This window comes from Canis lupus, chromosome 15, assembly GCF_003254725.2.
Source record: "Canis lupus dingo isolate Sandy chromosome 15, ASM325472v2, whole genome shotgun sequence".
NCBI lineage: Eukaryota > Metazoa > Chordata > Mammalia > Carnivora > Canidae > Canis > Canis lupus.
The window spans coordinates 18,009,630-18,030,186 of record NC_064257.1 but is presented as its reverse complement, the minus strand read 5'-3'; the positions used below and the strand labels follow the sequence as shown (position 1 = coordinate 18,030,186).

The 20,557-nt window shown below is 55.1% G+C and overlaps 1 protein-coding gene, 1 long non-coding RNA gene and 1 other non-coding gene across 6 annotated transcripts; 1 reads left to right on the top strand and 2 right to left on the bottom strand.

The window, feature by feature from the left end:
• Positions 1-210: 210 nt before the first annotated feature.
• LOC112654735 (uncharacterized) lies at positions 211-18,502 on the bottom strand. Of its 2 annotated transcripts, none has more exons than XR_007402334.1 (2): positions 18,226-18,502; positions 211-1,004 (listed from the first exon to the last, which is right to left on the bottom strand). It is a non-coding gene; the product is annotated as an uncharacterized LOC112654735 (transcript). The 2 variants fall into 2 exon arrangements; XR_004805452.2 differs by lacking the exon at positions 18,226-18,502 and adding an exon at positions 1,596-1,669.
• LOC112654732 (epididymal secretory protein E3-beta) lies at positions 5,620-9,448 on the top strand. 3 transcript variants are annotated; one of them, XM_025439336.3, is made up of 2 exons: positions 5,620-5,770; positions 7,982-9,448. In XM_025439336.3, the coding sequence occupies exon 2, from the start codon at positions 8,007-8,009 to the stop codon at positions 8,442-8,444; it is 438 nt and encodes a 145-aa protein (XP_025295121.1). In that variant the 5' UTR covers positions 5,620-5,770; positions 7,982-8,006; the 3' UTR covers positions 8,445-9,448. The 3 variants fall into 3 exon arrangements, with proteins under 3 accessions (XP_025295121.1, XP_025295120.1, XP_025295119.1); XM_025439335.3 differs by having other exon boundaries at positions 7,989-9,445; XM_025439334.3 differs by having other exon boundaries at positions 5,621-5,770; positions 7,808-9,447.
• Positions 10,295-12,868, bottom strand: LOC112654733 (uncharacterized). Its single transcript, XR_003133306.3, has 2 exons — positions 12,019-12,868; positions 10,295-11,583 (listed from the first exon to the last, which is right to left on the bottom strand). It is a non-coding gene; the product is annotated as an uncharacterized LOC112654733 (long non-coding RNA).
• Positions 18,503-20,557: the final 2,055 nt, after the last annotated feature.

The window sequence follows — 20,557 nt, the reverse complement described above, 5'->3', positions numbered from 1 at the left end:
GGCAGAGTGGGAGGGATGGAGAACTGTCTTCTCCAAAGTCCCAGGGACACAGGCTGAGACAAGTGGCAGAGGTCCTGCGTCCCTGAGTAACGAAGGTGAACTGAGGCCCAAATGGTTCTCCTGAGGATGTTGGCAAAGGCAACCTAGGTGGCTCCAAGCTGGCAATCACGGGAAAGGGACCCCGAACACACATACTCACAGTCCTTAGAATGCAGGAGAAAGTGATTTTATTGCTGTGAACAGGTGCAAGGAAGCTTGGCCGAAGGTGCAAGAGGAAAACCATGGGGCCTGGGCCGTTCTTGGCCCTCTGCCCTATTGCCTTCCTTCCAATCACACAGAGCTCCCAATCTGAAAAGCATCCAAAGTCTGCTGTCCCTTACTCTCGTCTCACATCTTGGCCCTTTACTTATTTCTTCTATGGGAACCATGGGAATCAACAAAGGAAAGAGAAAGCAGAGACATCATGAGAGAGCCTGGCCCAGGGGGAGGGACCGCAATGGCCACCTTGGTCTTAACCGAAGTGTGTAGGACCCAGCGGGACGGTGTCGTCTAAGTGGACGGGAAGCAGAAGATTGGGAGGGTAGCCTGGCTGCGAGTTGTTACAGGCAACAATGTAGAACTGGTTCTGGTACGTAGTACGGTAGGTGCACTGGGGCCGGCGCCCAGTGAGAAGGCAGTAGGTCATGTTCACCCTCCCTGCGCTCTTGTGGCAGTTTCCCAGGCCATTCTTACAGGTCCTGTTGGGCTGTTGACAGGTAGCAACCACGTTTTGGAAGGACTCTTGCAGAAAGGTGTTTTGCCCCTTACATGTGTTAGGGCGATAATTGATCTGAGGCATTTCAGTGCTGCATCTCACCGGACCCGCTCTGACGTGCTCGGTGATAAACCACTGAACGGCAGTGACGCCTGGAGGCGGAGCAGCAGCTGGAGGCACTGGTCCCCATGATCCCAGCAGCAGCAGCAGCAGCAGCAGCCACGGCCCTGGGAGATGCAGCATCATCCCTCTGGGCAGGAGGAGGGAAGAAAATGAGGGAATCACAGTGGTCAGAGCGATAGGAACAAAATGATCCTTCCCAGCCATTAGGTGCTTATTGTGCCTTTAAGGTTTCCTTGCTCCTTTCTTGATCTTCATTTTATTTCATTCTTTTTTATGCTTTTATTCTTGGTTTCAGAGCGAGCGAGACAGCGGGTCAGAGAGCACCCAAGGGATGGGGGCCGAGGGGGGCTGAGAGGCGCACTCGCCTCCGAGCAGGACCCCACAGCGGGGCTCTGACGGGCTCGGGCTTAGCCCCCCCCCCTCCCTCCGCAGAGGCAGGCGCTCTCCCGGGGCTCCCCGGAGGTCACCGGGGGTCACCGGCTGGTGGTTGTCACCTCACCTGCCTGGCACCTTGAGTATCCAAGTCCCGGAGGGCCTGAGTCCCACCAGGAGGAACAGGAGGTAGGAGTACTGCACCCGCTGCAGACCCCGGTCCCCTCCCTGTCCTGTCCCCCCGAGGGACTGACCTGGGCCCGGCCTCCCTCCCGAGGCCCTGTCCTCCCACCGGCCGCCCTGGGCCCTGGGTCCCCTCCCGCCTGGGCCGCGGCCGCCCTCCTACCAGGTGTCCTGCGAGGCTCCGGATGTCACCCAGGCCACGCGCAGCCCGACTCTGAGGTCGAGCCTGCTCCCCACCCCGGGAACCCGTGCACTTCCTGGGCGGGCCGGGCCTTCCTTCCCCTTCTGCAGCTGCAGGGCCGCGGCCTTGACCTCGGTTTCCAGCACCAGACCCGCCGCGGGACCTTGATGCTATGGTGGCCACGGCCCTGGACCTGGGGTGCGGTGGGGGCCCCCGGCACGGGTTACCCCCCTGCTCGGTGTCCTGGGCCACAGCCCCGGCTGCCCAGCCTCAGGAGCTCATGACCAAGTGACAGGGACCATCACACAAACAGGCACATCGCAGGGTCAGGGCTGAGCTGGGCCGCAGAGAGGAGTGCTTGGCGCAGGGACAGAGGACAAAAACTGAGTGTGTGCTCGGCCGGCTCTCAAGTCTCCTCCTCTACAGCCACCCGGGTTAGGGCAGGTGCCCACCTCCACACGTCCACAGTCGCCAGGACCCCAAGCCCCCTGCCTAGGAGCACCCCATCAGACCCCCCCGGGCCGGGCGGGACCCCCCAGTCCGGGCCTCCCATCAGAATTGCCTGGGAATATGTCAAGGATGCCAGGAAACAGAGTCTGTAGGGAGCAGGCTGGGGCCTGCACAGGTGTGCTCAGCTCCGCGGGGGGCTGATCCCCATTCCCAGTGAAGAGCCCGCGTCCCCACCCTGGGTTCCCCCCAACGCTCAGGTCCTGGAGGTTTAGCCACTTGGCACTTTGTGCTCCTTCAGGTGGTGAATTCCTGTCTGGCTGCCCCAGGACAGCTCGGGACAGGGAGCGCAAGACCCCAAGGGAGCGGCCCCCTCCTGTCCAGGTCTCTTCCATGATCTCAGGTCTCACAAGTGCAGGGGAGGGAAGGCCTCTGCCTCTTCCCTCCAGGCCGTCCCTGCGCCTCCATAGAGAAGAAAAGCCCAGACCAAGGAGAGGAAAGCGGGCACATTCCCTTCTGGTCAGTGTGAGGGGACGCGGGAGCCTCCTGGGGACAAGGACCCAGGAGGAGGTTAGGGCTGAGTGTCCCCTGCTGGGTCGGGGACAGGGGGCCCCGAGGAACCCTGGGCCGCATCCAGGGGGGAGCTCAGTGTGCTCGACAGGGGGCAACACAGGAAGACCTGTGCTCAGAGGTGTCCCCGGCTTTGCAGAGAGGGAGACTGCTCTCCTCTGGGTTGGGACACCCTGGCCGGGAGGGGTTAGGACCTGCCCCCGGGGAGGTGAGCAAGCCCTCCCTGCAGCCGGCACTTCTCCGCGTTCTTCAGCCGCAGAGGTTCAGCACGCCAAGCTGCCGGATCCCCTCCACGTCGCTGGGCCTGCTGCCTGCAACAGCAACTGAGCCCAGGGCTGGTCCCCGAGATCCCACAGGGTCAGCGTCTCTAAGCAGGCCACAGTCCCTAGGTCCCTTCTGGGCACATTCAGGCCTCCGGGACGCTGCGTCCTCGGGTGGCTGTGGCCTCTGTGTGTCCCGCATCTGACACGAGAGTGATCCGAGCAGTGAGTCGGGGCCTGAGGCTCGGGGCACCCCCGCGTCCCGGGGTGCCGGTCACTTGGATGGCGTGTGAGGAGCTGCAGCCCGGGCTCCTGGGGCCATGGAGGCCGGTGCCCGGGTTGTCCCGCGGGGGCTCGTGCTGGGTCCTACAGCCTCCTTCTTCTTTCCCCACAGGCGGAAGGCACCCTCCCCTGTTCTCAAGCCTGAATCCACCGCTTTGCACACCTGCTGAGGGGAAAAAGTGTGCAAGACCCGCAATGCACGAGAGCGACCACACGTGGTCCCCCATGGAGCGCCCAGACCTCCTGCCAGACGGACCAGGGGGAGCAGACGGGACAGAGGGGACCCCTCGGCGGGTCCGTCATGTTCCAAACGCCACGGTCCACAGCAGGCGATGCTAGGGATTTCCTGGTCACCGCCAGGCACGTGACCTTGGTCCACAGAGAGCACACGTGGGCATAAATCAAGATCACGTTGGAACTGCTTGTGACATTTACTGATGTAATCATTATTAATTAATGAGCCACCCAGAGGAAAACCAGAGGGAAGAGGAGGAAGGGGGGTGGGGACGCTGCATGGAGCCCCGAAGGTGAGACCCTGGCCCTTTATGGACATTCTGGCCATCTGGTCACCTGAGCCCCGAAGGTGAGACCCTGGCCCTTTATGGACATTCTGGCCGTCTGGTCACCTGAGCTCTTCAGGGCCCTGTCCTGCGGCCAGGCTGGAGTTCGGGAGCGGGGTGGTGGCCCGGGCCGGGAGCTCAGGCTGGGCACACTGGGCTGCGCAGCACGTGGCCGCCCGGGGCTCTTCCTCCCTGGTAACCGGGGTCCCGGCGACGAGGTCGGCTTGCCGCTCCCCGATGGCTCAGCGGGTCCCCGGGTCCCCGATGACGCTGAGTTTCCTGCGGCCCTCCACGTGGGCCACACAGGGGGCGCGGGGACCTGCCCCCTGACACTCTGCTCGGCCAGGCCACGGCTCAGGGCCCCCGCACCTGGGCAACACTCCTGAAGCTCTCACCTCTCAGCCTTATTTGACTTTCTTCTTTCTCGAGGACACTGCACTGAACATGGGGCTCGACCTCTTGACCCCGTGATGAGAGGTCACAGGCCGGACCGCCAGCCACCCAGCCTCCCCCTTCTGGGGGCTCTCAGAAGTCTGCTGGGGTGGCTGCACCTGGCGGGTGCCACCAGAGCCTGGCCGAGGCCCCGATGACCCCTGCCCCCACGCTGCCCCCTCCAGGCTCCCCAGCCCCGCCTCTCCTCTCTGCCAGGGAGCTCTGGGCAGCTTGTGGACCCGGACCCCAGGGGCGTCCCAAGGCCAGGCCCGCGCCAGGAGGCTCAGCCCCGGGTGGGATGTCGCAGCTCCCGGAGGACACAGCTCCCGCACGAGTCACAGTGTGTCACCCCTCTGCGCGCGGCGGCAACAGAATTTGAGTGTCGGGTCAGATGACGTTGAACCTTTAAGGACCGAAGGACAATGTGCGCAGACAGCAAGATGCGGGGCAGGAAGGACCCTTGGGCCTCGGGCGGCCTTCCCTGCTGTCCTAGGTGGGCGGGAAGGGGGCGCAGGAGGCCGTCCAGGCCTGACTCAATCGGCTGATTTGAGACAAAGAGTAGTTTTTCTTTCGAGGCGTCTTTTCCATTTGTAAATTCATTTTTCAAAATGCCACCAACAGTGCCAGGAGAAGCAGGGAACGCGATGTTGCCCACATGGAGGCCTACAGGGGACGGCCCAGCGGGAGGGGACGGAGGAGGCCGCGGGCCTCCTGGGAAAGGGGAAGCTAAGTTCACCAGGATGGGGATCTTCTGGAATTCTTTGTCCCTCTTGGCAGGTCCTAGGAAGTCCTTCCCTTGTGCTCTCACGGGCTCATTTCATTTCCTAAGGTGAGGAATTACCTTTCAAAAAGTCAACAATGTAGATAAATACAAGCCAATATAGAGTACTCAAAACAAATCATATCGTTTTTCATCTGCCTGGCGTATTTCAATAAATAAAATATAAAACCATCGGTGTTCCCTCCATTCTCCTTGCCATTCTCACTCCTCTTAGCTCTTCTCAGATGACATCATAACCACGGAGTGTGTGCAGCCCCGTTTTTACTTTTGTATTTTATCCATAACATATTCCTAAGTGGCATCAACCTCTCAATTGTGCTTCTCTTCAATTTGTTTTGGCTGTTCTACGGGCTTTTGGCTCTTGCCCCTCGGGATGAAGATTCTACGTTTCATAACTCAAGAGGTTTTTTTTTTCTAGCTTCCCCGAAGTTCCCGTAGAACATAGCCTAGTCATGCAAGGAATTTTCTCCACAAGTTTCTAAGGAAGCCAGTCTAGGAGACCGATCTGGGCTTGTCTCCTGGGAACTCCATCCAGATTACCCTCCTCCAGGGTTACCCCTGCCCAGGGCCTTATCACTCTTTTGTGCCCAGAAGTGAGTCTTTGATATTGGACACCTGTGCTCCAGGCTATGCTCAGAGTGAACCCAAGTGCCCTGGATGAGAAGACACGGAGCAGGCTCACAGGGAAGGCTGGCCCCCGCCCCCGCCACACTCCTCATCAGTCCCAGTGCCCCACCTCTCACGACTGCCCCTTTCTTCACTGCTGCACACTTCCTGGCTCTCTACTCTTCAGATCCACGGATTGATTTCCTCGCCCAGTGACACGTAAGTGTTGGATCTGAACAGGGGGAGTCAGAGTTGGGGTTGGTGCCGAGGAGGCTTGAGAGGAAAGGGCCGGGGACACTGGACGGGGCCTCACTGAACCTGCAGGCGGTAGAGTTCAGACTGGAAAGTGACCCAATTTCTAAGATGCAAAGACCTGAAGTCAACTCAGGATTAATCCCACCGGTTGGATCTGTCCCCTCACCCCCTTCTCCCCTACGCCCGCTGCCTCCCCAATCTTCCCAAGGACGATACATTGAGGCAACTTGAATCCTGGTCTTCTATCCTGGTGAGGTCCTGTAGACAAGGTAGAGCGAGCCACCCATGTGAATGTGCCGACTTGATGTCTATGCCTCATACAGCCCTTGACACGCTGGAAGAGGACAAAAATTTCCTTCTCTTTCAAGGTTCTTCCAGCCAGTTTCAGAATTGCGTTGACAGGGACGTCTGGATGGCTCAGGTGGCTCAGCACCTGCTTTAAGCTCAGGTCGTGATCCAGGGTCCTGGTTGGAAGCATGCATGGGGCTCTTTCCTCAGTGAGGACTCTGCTTCTCCCTCGCCCTCTGCCCCTCCCCTGACACATGGTCTCTCTCTCTCTCTCTCTCTCTCTCTTTCGCTCAAATAAAGAAATGAAATGTTTTTTAAAATTAAATTAATCAAAGAATTAAGTTGACACAAGACAGATTTAACAGGAGAAAAAACCCAAGCTTTATTATATGCTCATAAAGCCCCAATAGTGGCAGTGTGATCCCAAAGAGATGACAGAGGCAGACAGTTTTTAGACATTTTAAACAATGAGAAGTTACATTTGCTAGGAATTAACAGGACAGTGAAAACAAATGTCTGAGAGTTTTAATCAGTAAGGACTCCAAAGCGGAATCTGACCTGACCTAGTAGGTTAGTAAAAAGGAAGAAAGTTTGTTTACAGAGCCTTCCTGGCTTTAGAATCCCTGTGGCTGGTGGGTGCCTGGCTGGCTCAGTTAGTGCAGCATGCCCCTCTTGATCTCAGGGTTGTGAGTTCAAGCCCCACTTTGGGCAAAAAGCTTACTTAAAAATTAATGTAAGAAAATTAGTAGTATTCCTCTCTCTGGTGATAAGAACGTCTTTTTATTTCTTAGGACAGGAAGGGTCCCTTTCATATGAGAGGTCATTTTCTACTTTTACGGGGACAGAAGAGGGTCTGAGGGTCCTCGCACTGGCTGTTTTCCAAGTAGCTTCAGGTCCAATAATCAAATGCACTGTGACACCTTGTGGGGGAGCCGGCCCTGGGTCCCTGCAGCAGTCTCAGAAGTGCTCTCACGTACTCGTCTCGTTAGACTCTCACAGGTCTGCGAGGCAGCTATTACGAGGCCCATCGGAGGACCCGGCGCTCAGAGAGCTGAGATCCCGATTAGAGATGCCCTAGGACCCACTGTACTCCTCATGGTCAATGAGGACAGAGAGCGGGCTCATAGGGGAGACCTTCCCACACAAGCCTATGCCCTCATTGTGACCAGGGGAGTTCCCGTGAGGGCAATTTCAGGCTTGGCACTTAATTGATTAGAACAAGATTTCAAATTTCCTATACGATCCAATTCTTAACGACCAATCCAGATGATTTACAATCATGACCCTGAGGGAAATGGCCTCTGAGAAGGATGTGCACAGTCAGAAGTGACAGTGGGATTCACACAAGCTTTGGGGAAGTTGATAAGGAGTCAGAATTCGATAAGCACCGTCTTGCAAAATCAGTGTAACTGTAGCCTTGGGATTTCAGTGACCCGAAGCCTTCTTGCTCGGGAAATATCACCCAAGTGTCCACCCGTCTTCCGCATTCCCTTAAGCGGTGACAATGCTTTCCCCTTCACAGCTCTGAAGCTTGGAAATACCAATTTCCCTTAGAGCCATGCTCCTAGAGGGTTGATCTGGACTATAGAGCAGAGTTCACGAGAGGGTGACTGGCTCCTCGGTTTGGGGGGAAGAGCAGGCCGATGGGAGAGGTGTGAACTTCTCGCGATAACCTCCACCAAGTGTTGACCGTCTTGTGTTTGTCTCACTCAGGCTCTAGCGTATTTTCAGCTTTTGTACAGTTTCTCACGCAATGAGATTTATGGTCTCAAGCCTGGGAAGAAAAAGGTGACACTGGGCCCCACGTTGGCAGCAAAGTGATTCTCAGGTGCGAGCCAGCTCTCAGGACAGGGTGGAGATCATGCTCTCTTGTCTCCTCCCCGTGAGCGTGCAGGTGGCTCTGGCGGCGGAGATGGCATCCTGTCTACCGATGCTCGGCCCTCTCGTGGCCCTGCTGTTTGCGCTCTGCGGGCTGCTGGTCCACAGCCAGAACCTGTCCTGGAGGGCGTTCATGGAGCAGCACTACCTGAGCACAAGCTGGAAGTTCAGCGACTACAAATGCAACAATCTCATGAGGGAAAGGGAAGCTCCAGAGGACAGGAAAGATCACATCTTCATCTATACCTTGTGGCACAAAATCGAGCATATTTGCCTCAGGAAGTGGAGAGATCCTTACAGAAACGTATATATATGGGCCCAGCATCCCTTCCTAATACTCCAGTGCTACCACAAAAAGAACAGAAAGGGCTACAGAGAGCACAGCAGCTACAGCTACGTGGAATTCCACTGTGGCGGGAACGGGTATGTTGATGGCATAGAGGACATCCGGGTGGTACACATCAAAAAATAGGAAAAGAGCGAGTTCTCCCACACCCCCAGGGTGGAGGAGCGTGACCAGTGCTTCCCAAGTGGTGGCCCCTGCCTGCCTATGTCAACAGCTCTCGCGCCCCGTTCCCTTACGTTGATGTGCCAATGTCTTCCAACTACTGAGTTGCGCACCACGTGGCGTCTTCTGGTAGGAGCTGTCTGCATGGTTTCTCTGCCTCCAATACCCTCTGCCCTCCTTTACCTGGTCTGCTCTTACCTTTTGTTAAGATTAAGCTCCCAGGGCAGCCCCTGTGGCACAGTGGTTTGGCGCCGCCTGCAGCCTGGGTGTGATCCTGGAGACCTGGGGTTGAGTCCCCCGTCAGGCTCCCTGCATGGAGCCTGCTTCCTCCTCTGCCTGTGTCTCTGCCTCTGTGTGTGTGTGTGTCTCTATGAATAAATAAATAAAATCTTAAAAAAAAAACTTACACATTAAAAAAAAAAAAAAGATTAAGCTCACCTGGCTTCTCTCCTTACTGAACCGAGGAGTTTCCTGAGAGTGACTCTCCTCACTCCACCCAAACGGAAAGGTCTTCCCTTCCCTCCATGAATTCGATCATTCCAAGGTGTAGGACATTTATCTACGTTAGGTGTGTGTGATTAGTGTCGGTGTTACAGGCTGCGTGATATCGATTATACTTGCACATGATTTGCACAGAATGTGTTATGGTTATGGACTCAGTCGTTAAATGTGTTTCTAAGAAAATGCAGGGATTTTAGGCAGGTTAAGGCTTTATGTTTCTTGGGAATTATAAATTACGTAGGTGATTATAGCAGGAATGAGCTTATCTGATAATAATCATTTTCACTAGGAAGAGACGTAGAGTGGGATAAAGGACTTTAGAACATAAACTTCCTGAGGGTCGCCGGCGGGCAGGTGGGGGGCAAGATGGGGTAACTGGATGATGGACATTAAGGAGGCCCACAATGCAATGAGCACAGGCTCTTATAGGAGACTGATGATTCACCGACCTCTACATCTGAGACTAGTAACACTTTATACGTTGTTTAATTGCATTTAAATTAAGAAAATAAAAACTGTAAGCTTCTTCAAGGACGGATCTTATAATTTACATTTCGTGGGTAAAAAAAACAGGAAATAAATCGCAGAAGGAAATGTTGAGGACACAAGTAAGTAACTGCTGAGAATTCTGTTTGCTAAATGGGCAAGAGAGATGCGGAGAAAGATAAATCTTCACTTCAGATAATTACGCCTCAAGCAGGTACGGGGAGGAGAAATACTAAACATTAGAGTCCCTTGTATCTTCAGCCTCCTGCATGATTGAATGACTCCCGTGTTGAAACAGGTAGAGAAAAGACCCAGGTAACAGCATTTCCAGGGAGGTGGCCGTGTTCCTCGTCCTGAATGTCTGGCCTCAATGAGTAGCCAAGGAATCCAGGTTGGCCATCACGTTCCACGAGCAGCTCTTCAGCTTTGCGATTTTGAACTGCACCTGGGCTTGAGCAGAGACCGGGAGGTGATGACTTATACTAGCCAGACTCACAAGAGATCAGTGTCAATCCAGTTGTTCCCTATCGATGCTCAGTTTATGGATGAGGAATACTGACTGTTCGTCTCAGCTGAGAAAAGCTGCTTCCAAATGCAGTGGCATGGGGCACCTGGGTGGCTCAGTCGGTGACGTGCCTGACTCTAAATTTCAGCTCGCGTCATAATGTCACGGTCATGAGATCCAGCCCCACAGCCAGCTCTCTGCTGAGCCTGGAACCTGTTTGGGATTCTTTCTCTCCCTCTCCCTCTTCCCACTACCCCTCCCCTTGCTCACACAGGCTCTTGCTCTCGCACTCTCGCTCTTCAACATGAAAAGAAAGACAAACCAGGTGAAAACAAAATATAATGGCCTATTTTGTGGTAGCATATTCTGGTTTCCTAGAGTTATATTTCAAAGTGGTCTATTCCGGCCTCTCACAGTAAGTTTTCACAAATACCTTATTTTAAAATTAGGTAAAATTTTTTTAAAATAAATAAAAAGTAAAATAACCAGCATGCTAGACTACAACAATGAAGGGAGAAAAACTCCATAGTCCCTACTAACTTTGTGGTCACACTGTCTAGTGTGATCCCATCTACACAAAAATACAAATATGAAATATAGGAAAGGTATATAATACATAACAATATATTGGCAGTGGTGAACTTTACGCAGAGTGGATTTTAAATGACATATAATTTGAAAGTTCCAAATGTTCTTTTTTCTTCTTTTTTCTCTTTTTGACTATATGCATCATGTAATTTTAAAACAGATATTATCATCTGTTCCCCATCAGACTCTTATCATCAAAGTGCACACAAGGGGTAGACAGAAAAGGGCAAAGTCCATGATTAGTCTCCCACGGGGCTGAAGAGGTGCATAAAACAGAACCAAGCAGAGACCAGGACAGAGTGTGAAGGGACGCTCATAGTGTCCCTGATATGAGTATCGTGCTCCTCATGCTTTCCAAAGGGTCCAGGAGCCAGGTGTCCGGGCTCCTCATCAAAACTCAAACTTAAAAGCAAAAGTACAATAAAGCAATTTCAGGACCCGGTTGTCTTGACTCAGTGTCCCGTGACTGGGGCGGCAGCCCATCTCCCAGGTCGGACGGAGCTTGGGGAGCTGCACAGAGGGAAGGCTTGTATGGGCGGGGCTGTGGGGCAAGGACATTTCAGCCACAGGAAAGAAGGGTTGTTGGAGGCAAGGCCACTTTCTTTAGGGGAAGGTCAGGGGCTCGTGGTGCCAATGAGCTCCCCTTCCTCGGGGACTGGAAAGAGCCCGTGTGGCAGATGACTCCTTGGTGCTGACAGCCGCGTCCCCACCGCTGGTTGACCCTGCATTTCTGGGGTTGGAGAAAGCACAGTGGGGTGAGGTGTTAAACCCCAGCGCGCGGGCTCTCCTGGCAAATATGACTCTATCTCGCACTTGTGCTTCTCTTTTTCACTTTCCTAAATGTCCATCGCAGACCCAAGAGACACATGCTCTTATTTCCCTCGCGTGGTCTTATTCCAGGGAAGCTGTGTGGGTCCAGGGCTAGACGGCAAGTTGCTCACTGGAGGAATTCGAACCCAAGAGAAGCAGGAGAGAAAGTCACTGTGTAGATGTACGTCAGGGAAGCCAACCTGCCTTGAGGACCTGCAGTAAGAGCAGGAGAGGGGGACAGCATTGCTGTAGGGTGGGGTTTTTTTAAGACCTGTTTATTTTAATTTTATTTATTTATTCAATTAAAGATTTTATTTATTTACTCATGAAAGACACAGAGAGAGAGGCAGAGACACAGGCAGAGGGAGAGGCAGGCTGCCAATGGGGAGCTTGATGTGAGACTTGACCCGGGAATGCTGGGATCACGCCCTGAGCCCCAGGCAGAAGCTCAAGCACCGAGCCATCCAGGAATCCCTTATTTTTATTTTAGAGACAGAGAGAGAGAGAGAGAAGGCACAGGAGGGCAGAGGGAGAGGGAGAGGGACGTCCACGCTGACTCTGCACTGAGCGCAGAGCCCCACTCAGGACTCGATCTCGCAACCCTGAGTCGGGGCCTGAGCCCACAGAAAGAATTGCTTGGTTGCCTACCTGACTGAGCCCCCGGGGGCTCCCGATTGACGTTGTCTAACTGGATTCACCCTTCAAGGTCACTGCCATACACAGTGATATAATCCATGATTACCCGGGATGCGGGGGTGCTGGTGGGAGCAGGACAATCCAGGCTGACACGGTACAGCTGCGCCTGCAGAGGGACAAGCTCAGAGGAGAGGAGAGCTGAGCGCAGCTGAGCAGGTGAGTCAGGAACCAGGACACAGGTGGGAAGAGCATCCAGGGGGAGGAAACAACACTGGCAAAGTGCGAAGGGGAAAATATGATTTTCTACTCTAAACATAAAAGTAAACCGGGTGGCTGCCACAAAGCTGCAAAGACTAAACCCATGTCATTCAATGACATAAATGAACCCCATTTGTCTGGCTCTTTAATTAATAATGAGGAAATCAGTAAATGCCACAAGCAGTTCCAACGTGATCTTGATTTATGCCCACGTGTGCTCTCTGTGGACCAAGGTCACGTGCCTGGCGGTGACCAGGAAACCTCTGAAGCATTGCCTGCTGTGGACCGTGGCGTCTGGAACATGCCGGACCCGCCGAGGGGTTCCCTCTGTCCTGTCTGCTCCCCCCGGCACGTCTGGCAGGAGTTCCCGGCACTCCATGGGGGGGCCACATGTGGTCGCTCTTGTGCATTGCGGGTCTTGCACACTTTTCCCCTCAGCAGGTGTGCAAAGCGGTGGATTCAGGCCTGAGAACAGGGGAGGGTGCCTTCCGCCTGTGGGGAAAGAAGGAGGTCGTGGGACCCAGCACGAGCCCCCGCGGGACAACCCGGGCACCAGCCTCCACGGCCCCAGGAGCCCGGGCTGCAGCTCCTCACACGCCATCCAAGTGACCGGCACCCCGGGACGCAGGGGTGCCCCGAGCCTCAGGCCCCGACTCACTGCTCGGATCACTCTCGTGTCAGATGCGGGACACACAGAGGCCACAGCCACCCGAGGACGCAGCGTCCCGGAGGCCTGAATGTGCCCAGAAGGGACCTAGGGACTGTGGCCTGCTTAGAGACGCTGACCCTGTGGGATCTCAGGGACCAGCCCTGGGCTCAGTTGCTGTTGCAGGCAGCAGGCCCAGCGACGTGGAGGGGATCCGGCAGCTTGGCGTGCTGAACCTCTGCGGCTGAAGAACGCGGAGAAGTGCCGGCTGCAGGGAGGGCTTGCTCACCTCCCCGGGGGCAGGTCCTAACCCCTCCCGGCCAGGGTGTCCCAACCCAGAGGAGAGCAGTCTCCCTCTCTGCAAAGCCGGGGACACCTCTGAGCACAGGTCTTCCTGTGTTGCCCCCTGTCGAGCACACTGAGCTCCCCCCTGGATGCGGCCCAGGGTTCCTCCCCCCCCCCCCACTTCCCCAGCCCAGCAGGGGACACTCAGCCCTAACCTCTTCCTGGGTCCTTTTCCCCAGGAGCTCCCGCGTCCCCTCACACTGACCAGAAGGGAATGTGCCCGTTTTCCTCTCCTTGGTCTGGGCTTTGCTTCTCTATGGAGGCGCAGGGACGGCCTGGAGGGAAGAGGCAGAGGCCTTCCCTCCCCTGCACTTGTGAGACCTGAGATCATGGAAGAGACCTGGACGGGAGGGGGCCGCTCCCTTGGGGTCTTGTGCTCCCTGTCCCGAGCTGTCCTGGGGCAGCCAGACAGGAATTCACCACCTGAAGGAGCACAAAGTGCCAAGTGGCTAAACCCCAGTCCTGAGGACGTGGGTGCTGGGGGACACCCAGGGTGGGGACGCGGGCTCTTCACTGGGAATGGGGATCAGCCCCCCGCGGAGCTGAGCACACCTGTGCAGGCCCCAGCCTGCTCCCTACAGACTCTGTTTCCTGGCATCCTTGACAGATTCCCAGGCAATTCTGATGGGAGGCCCGGACTGGGGGGTCCCACCGGGCCCAGGGGGGGCTGATGGGGTGCTCCTCTGCAGGGGGCTTGGGGTCCTGGCGACTGTGGACGTGCGGAGGGGGCACCTGCCCTAACACGTGTGGCTGTAGAGGAGGAGACTTGAGAGCTGGCCGAGCACACACTCAGTTTTTGTCCTCTGTCCCTGCGCCCAGTGCTCCTCTCTGCGGCCCAGCTCAGTCCTGACCCTGCGATGTGCCTGTTTGTGTGATGGTCCCTGTCACTTGGTCATGAGCTCCTGAGGCTGGGCAGCTGGAGACCAGACGGCCCCTTCCAGTCACGCCGCGAGCTGGAGAAAGCATTCTGGAAAGCCCAGACCCACCCGCAGACATCCTTTGGTTGGTCATCACGCTTTCGTAAAATTCCCCTAGTGGGATTGAGTTGGGGCAACTCCTGCATCTCCCCTTTACCGGGTCACACTGCTGCACACTCACTGCCCTCTGACGGCAGACTCGGGGGTTCTAGACAGGGAATTTGGGACAGTGGCTGGGTCCTACAGTTTAACTCAACTCTGAGGCTCCCTCCCTGGATGTGGGGTCAGCTCCCCCGGCTGACGGGTCAGCCCTGCAAGACTCCCCCATTCAGATGCCAATCCCAGTCCAGCTTGTCACCTGTACTCCGGGCACCTGTGCCTGGCTATCGATCTGACCTTCCCACCAGCCCCTTGTGTGTTGGGTCGACTTGCAGGAGCCGCTCCCAGAACTCAAGGGAACACTGAGGGTTTAGCAGTTTAAGAGAGGATATGATGGGGACAGAGATCAAGAGGCGGAGAAAGAGATCCGTGGGGTAAGGTCCGAGGGCCCCTCGTGCAGGAGCTGCTGTGTCCAGGCACTTGGGGCACATGCCCTCCCCGGGGGGCTGATGCGGGACAGTCTTAGGGCTCCAGGTTGGCGGCCAGGAGAGATTTCTTGAGAAGTCTTTGGTGCAAAAAAGCTGGTTTTAGTAGCACCCGGGCACAGGCCCCGTGGGCAGGCGGAGCCACACTGAGGCCTGATGGGAGACCCACCAGATACTTTCAAGGTGGAAGGGGGGCTGGGGAGAGAGGAATTCTCTAAGGAATTTTGGAATCTTGTTTTCCAGAACCTTGAAGGGCCAAGCTAGTTTTAGAAAGGGGTCATTGGGGCAGCCCGGGTGGCTTAGCGGTTGGGTGCCTGCCTTCCACTCAGGGCAGGATCCTGGGGTCTGGGGATCGAGTCCCACGTCGGGCTCCCTGCGTGGAGCCTGCTTCTCCCTCTGCCTGGGTCTCTGCCTCTCTCTGTGTGTTTCTCATGCATAAATAAATAAAATCTTAAAATTAAAAAAAAAAAAGAAGAGGTCATTGGTTACTATTTGGTAAAACCTGAGTCATGAGACGGTGCAGATGGATTCTCCAGGGCCATGTGCTGGGGGTCACACAGCACATCATGTATCTGGGGGCTGGAGATAGAGTCTCCAATGGAATTTTCATATGTTCTAGAAGCTTCACCAGATCCTGGAGGTCAGGCCAAGCGTGCCCTTTGCCCTCAGCAAGGTATTAATATTGAGTCAGCTGAGGCCCGGGAGGAAGGTCACTCTGCTGTGTCAAGGACCCGGCCGCGGGCTGCAGCAAGTGAGGAAGTTTCCTTTTCTATTGCCTTCGTGGCCCACATCGTCGATGTGGCTGCCCCCTGCAAGGCCCCTGAGCCCACCGTCGGGGCTTCTGTAGGGTCTCCTCACGTGTGTAGGCTCAGCCAATGCCTCCACGGAGCCCCTGTGCCCCGCTGGAGGCTGAGGCTGAGGCCGAGGTGGCCGAGCTTTCACTCCGGGCTGCACGTCCCTGGTGCCCCGGCCCAGGCAGGGGCCACCCGGCCCCCCCCGCCCCCCCACCGAGCTGCTGCCTTTCCACCCAAGATGCTCCTGGGCTCTCACCACTTAGGGATCGCCCGGGCCTGCGGGCGGCTGCCGGGGCTCCGAGGCCGAGAGCAGTAGGTGTTTGCTGTTGTCTCATGGGGATGATGTTATTTATTTATTTGAGAGAGAGAGAGCAGGAGAGAGGAGCATAAGGAAGAGCAGACGCCCCACGATCAGGGAGCCAGGAGGGGTTCGATCCCAGGACCCTGAGATCATGACCTGAGCTTAAGGCAGACGCTTCACTGACTGAGCCACCCAGGTGCCCCCAGCCTAATTTTCCACCCCAGTCCTTCAATATCTAAACTCACTCCCTGGTCCCAAAACACCGTAACCTCTGTAATATTTCAGTATTTGGGCGAGGCCAGAATGTTCTTAGATCCCAATGCTTTCTCTTGTCTTCATCTATGCTTTCTCTTCATGCAATCCAATAGATCATGGGAGAAATGATCTAGGGCTACAGTGCATTGTTAACCCTATTCCTATTTATTTATATTTATATATTTTTAAAATTTTATTTATTTGTTCTTGATAGACATAGAGACAGAGAGAAGCAGAGATAAAGGCAAAGGGAGAACGAGGCTCCATGCCGGGAGCCCAACACGGCACTCTATCCCAGGACTCCAGGATCGCGCCCTGGGCCAAAGGCAGGTGTTACACTGCTGACCCCCCAGGGATCCCCTATTTATTTATATTTAAAACATTAGTTGATCACATATGGAAGCCAATACTAAGGATGTAAGTTGTGTCATTGTCAGCGTTAGAGCCTGTGTGTGAAAGTACCACGGAGGTGCCTGTGGTACCTTCCCGTAAACATAGGCCATGGGTTCAAGGGAAATATGTCAAAGCCCTGGGCAGAGTGGGAGGGATGGAGAACTGTCTTCTCCAAAGTCCCAGGGACACAGGCTGAGACAAGTGGCAGAGGCCCTGCGTCCCTGAGTAACGAAGGTGAACTGAGGCCCAAATGGTTCTCCTGAGGATGTTGGCAAAGGCAACCTAGGTGGCTCCAAGCTGGCAATCACGGGAAAGGGACCCCGAACACACATACTCACAGTCCTTAGAATGCAGGAGAAAATGATTTTATTGCTGTGAACAGGTGCAAGGAAGCTTGGCCGAAGGTGCAAGAGGAAAACCATGGGGCCTGGGCCGTTCTTGGCCCTCTGCCCTATTGTCTTGCTTCCAATCACACAGAGCTCCCAATCTGAAAAGCATCCAATGTCTGCTGTCCCTTACTCTCGTCTCACATCTTGGCCCTTTACTTATTTCTTCTATGGGAACCATGGGAATCAACAAAGGAAAGAGAAAGCAGAGACATCATGAGAGAGCCTGGCCCAGGGGGAGGGACCGCAATGGCCACCTTGGTCTTAACCGAAGTGTGTAGGACCCAGCGGGACGGTGTCGTCTAAGTGGACGGGAAGCAGAAGATTGGGAGAGTAGCCTGGCTGCGAGTTGTTACAGGCAACAATGTAGAACTGGTTCTGGTACGTAGTACGGTAGGTGCACTGGGGCCGGCGCCCAGTGAGAAGGCAGTAGGTCATGTTCACCCTCCCTGCGCTCTTGTGGCAGTTTTCCCCACTGGTGGTACAGTTCATGTTGGGCTGTTGACAGGTAGCGAGCACGTTTTCGAGGACTCAACCAGAAAGGTGTTTTTCCCCTTGTATCTGGGAAGCAGATTATTGATCCGAGGCATTTCAGTTCTGCATTGCACCTGATTCGCTCTTAAGTGCTGGGTGTTAAACCACTGAACGGCGGTGAAGCCTGGAGGCCGAGCAGCAGCTGGAGGCACCGGCCCCCATGATCCCAGCAGCAGCAGGAGCAGAGGCCACGGCCCCGGGGGGACACAGCATCATCCCTCTGGGCAGGAGGAGGAAGGAAAATGAGGGAATCACAGTGGTCAGAGCAATAGGAACAAAATGATCCTTCCCAGCCATTAGGTGCTTATTGTGCCTTTAAGGTTTCCTTGCTCCTTTCTTGATCTTCATTTTATTTCATTCTTTTTTATACCTTTATTCTTGGTTTCAGAGCGAGCAAGACAGCGGGTCAGAGAGCACCCAAGGGATGGGGGCCGAGGGGGGCTGAGAGGCGCACTCGCCTCCGAGCGGGACCCCACAGCGGGGCTCTGACGGGCTCGGGCTCAGCCCCACCCCCCCGCAGAGGCAGGCGCTCTCCCGGGGCTCCCCGGGGGTCACGGGGGGTCACCGGCTGGTGGTCGTCACCTCACCTGCCTGCTGCCTTGAGTGTCTGGGTCCCGGAGGTCCTGAGCCCCGCGCGAGGAGGAACAGGAGGTAGGAGTACTGCGCCCCCTGCAGACCCTGGTCCCCTCCCTGTCCTGTCCCCAAGGGACTGACCCTGGCCTGGCCTCCCTCCCGAGGCCCTGTCCTCCCACCGGCCGCCCTGGGTCCCGGGTCCCCTCCCGCCTGGGCCGCGGCCGCCCTCCTACCAGGTGTCCTGCGAGGCTCCGGCTGTTGCCTAGGCCACGCGCAGCCCCAGACTCTAAGGTCGAGCCTGCTCCCCACCCTGGGGCGGCCTAAGTACCCCGGGGACCTGCACACTTCCTGGGCGGGCCGGGCCTTCCTTCCCCTTCTGCTGCTGCAGGGCTGCGGCCTTGACCTCAGGCTCCAGCACCAGACCCGCCGTGGGACCTTGATGCCACGGTGGCCACGGCCCTGGACCTGGGGTGCGGTGGGGGCCCCCGGCACGGGTTGCCCCCCTGCTCGGGGTCCAGCCTCAGGAGCTCATGACCGAGCGCCAGGGACCCAGGCACATCACAGAGTCATGGCTGAGCTGGGCCGCAGGGAGGAGCGCTGGGCACAGGGCCAGAGCTCCCTGGCCGGGTGATCGCACTCCCGGGTGTCCCTGCAAGGACATGACCCAGAGCTGTGACGGGACACTGCTCTCCAACTTCGTGGCAGCAGGGCCGGGACAACCGAGCAGGGAGTGCCGATGCCTGTGGACTTGGGCACAGAGAGAGAAGGTGCCATCTCCGGACTCCGGGGACTAGGCCGCAGCCTCACGCCAGCACCACCTGCAAAGGCTCGGGTGGAACCGGAGGGGATTGTGTGAAGGGAACAGAAGTCAGCGGGAGGAGGACTATTTTCATATGGTTTCACTCAGATGTGGAAGCCATTTAAAATCCACGTATAGTGTTTTATAATCTAGATTTTCATTTACTAATATCCTCTAAGGATTTCTCAAACCATAGAAATCTTTGAGCGCATCATACAGGGGAGCCTGGTGACGTCACGAATGGTCGTCCCCACTTTACTTAGCCAGGCCCTGAGAGGGTTACGTTTTCCCAACTGTAGCGGTTATGAACCGTGCTTTAATGACTATTCTTCTGTATTTCCTTAAAAAAAGCCTCCCCGATGCATCAAGTCCCCACGGCCACCTCACGCCGGTGGACTGCACACCCCCCAATTATCTCGAGGCACCCACACCCCCCATCATGGTTCAAGGAAGCCCTCAGCCTCCTCTCTTGTGCTCACCTCCTTCCCCAAACATACCGAAGCTGCTCCCAGTCTCAACAGGGCAAAGCCACTTTGGGAATCATGCCCTGCCTGCCTGTTGGGCCGCCCGTCGGATAAAAACGCTCTCTTTGATTAAAAACCAGTGTCTCCTCGAGCAGCCCGGGTGGCTCAGAGGTTTAACGCTGCCTTCAGCCCAGGGCGTGATCCTGGAGACCCGGGATCAGGTCCCACATCGGGCTCCCTGCATGGAGCCTGCTTCTCCCTCTGCCTGTGTCTCTGCCTCTCTCTCTATGTCTATCATAAGTAAATAAATAAATTAAAAAAAAAAAAACCTTCTCAGGATTTTAAAATGCAGCAAGTTCACAATAGCACATGTGATAGGAAATGTCTCAGCCCAGAACCAAGAGCGTAGATAGTGGAGCCAGCTCTCCCTCCTCAGGCCCCTCACACCCACTCGCCATCAGGAGTATGGATATGAACTAGAGTGTGGCAGTGGTTTGCAACTATGCATAAGAATATTTATAGAATTAGTATGATTTTTGTTGTTAAAATATTATGAAAAGATCTGTCTTTGATTAAGATCTATGTTCTGGATAAAGCAGACTCCTGTGATGGGCTATCCCATGGGGCCACTAACATCTGGAATTTTGCCAGTCGACCTCTACTTGAAGACAAATTACTCTGAGATCACCAGGCCTAGCTGGTAGGTAAGTTCTGACTAGTTTTAATGGTATTTTTGGTAGTTACGTGCATATGTGTGGTGTTTGTATTTCAGCCCCTAGACCAAAGGCCATAAAAGTGCATGAAAATTTGAGAAAAGCTATTGACCTGCTGTCTAAACATGGAAACAGAACAAGATGCCTTCAAACACTTTCAGTGGGTTCATGGGTTCATGAACTTCTTGAAGTCCTCAGGTTAGAAGCAACTGTTCTAGAAAACTTGATCCCCTTGGTGGATGGACACCAGCTTTTTCATCCTTATATACTAGGGCCTTGAGGAGTGACCCATTATATACTTCCAAGTTGGCAGGAGGTTAGGAATGCATAAATCTCTAAGGAATTTGGAGGCAAGATTTCCAGAACCTTCAGAGGGAAAGCTATTCTTAGGAAAAGTTCATTTATTGTAAGTGCATCTCCCTCTTTAACGCAGAAACAGAGAGATGACTATAAATCACAAGAAATTCTTTTTAAAAATTTACATTCAATTAGCCAACATGTAGTACATCATTGGTTTCAGATGTAGTGTTCAGTAATTCATTAGTTGCATGTCACACCCAGTGCTCATCCCATCACGTGCTCTCCTTAA

Bases quoted from the DNA above. Each gene is read 5' to 3' on its own strand.
- LOC112654732 (XM_025439334.3), top strand. From the start codon at position 7,956: ATGCTCTCTTGTCTCCTCCCCGTGAGCGTGCAGGTGGCTCTGGCGGCG.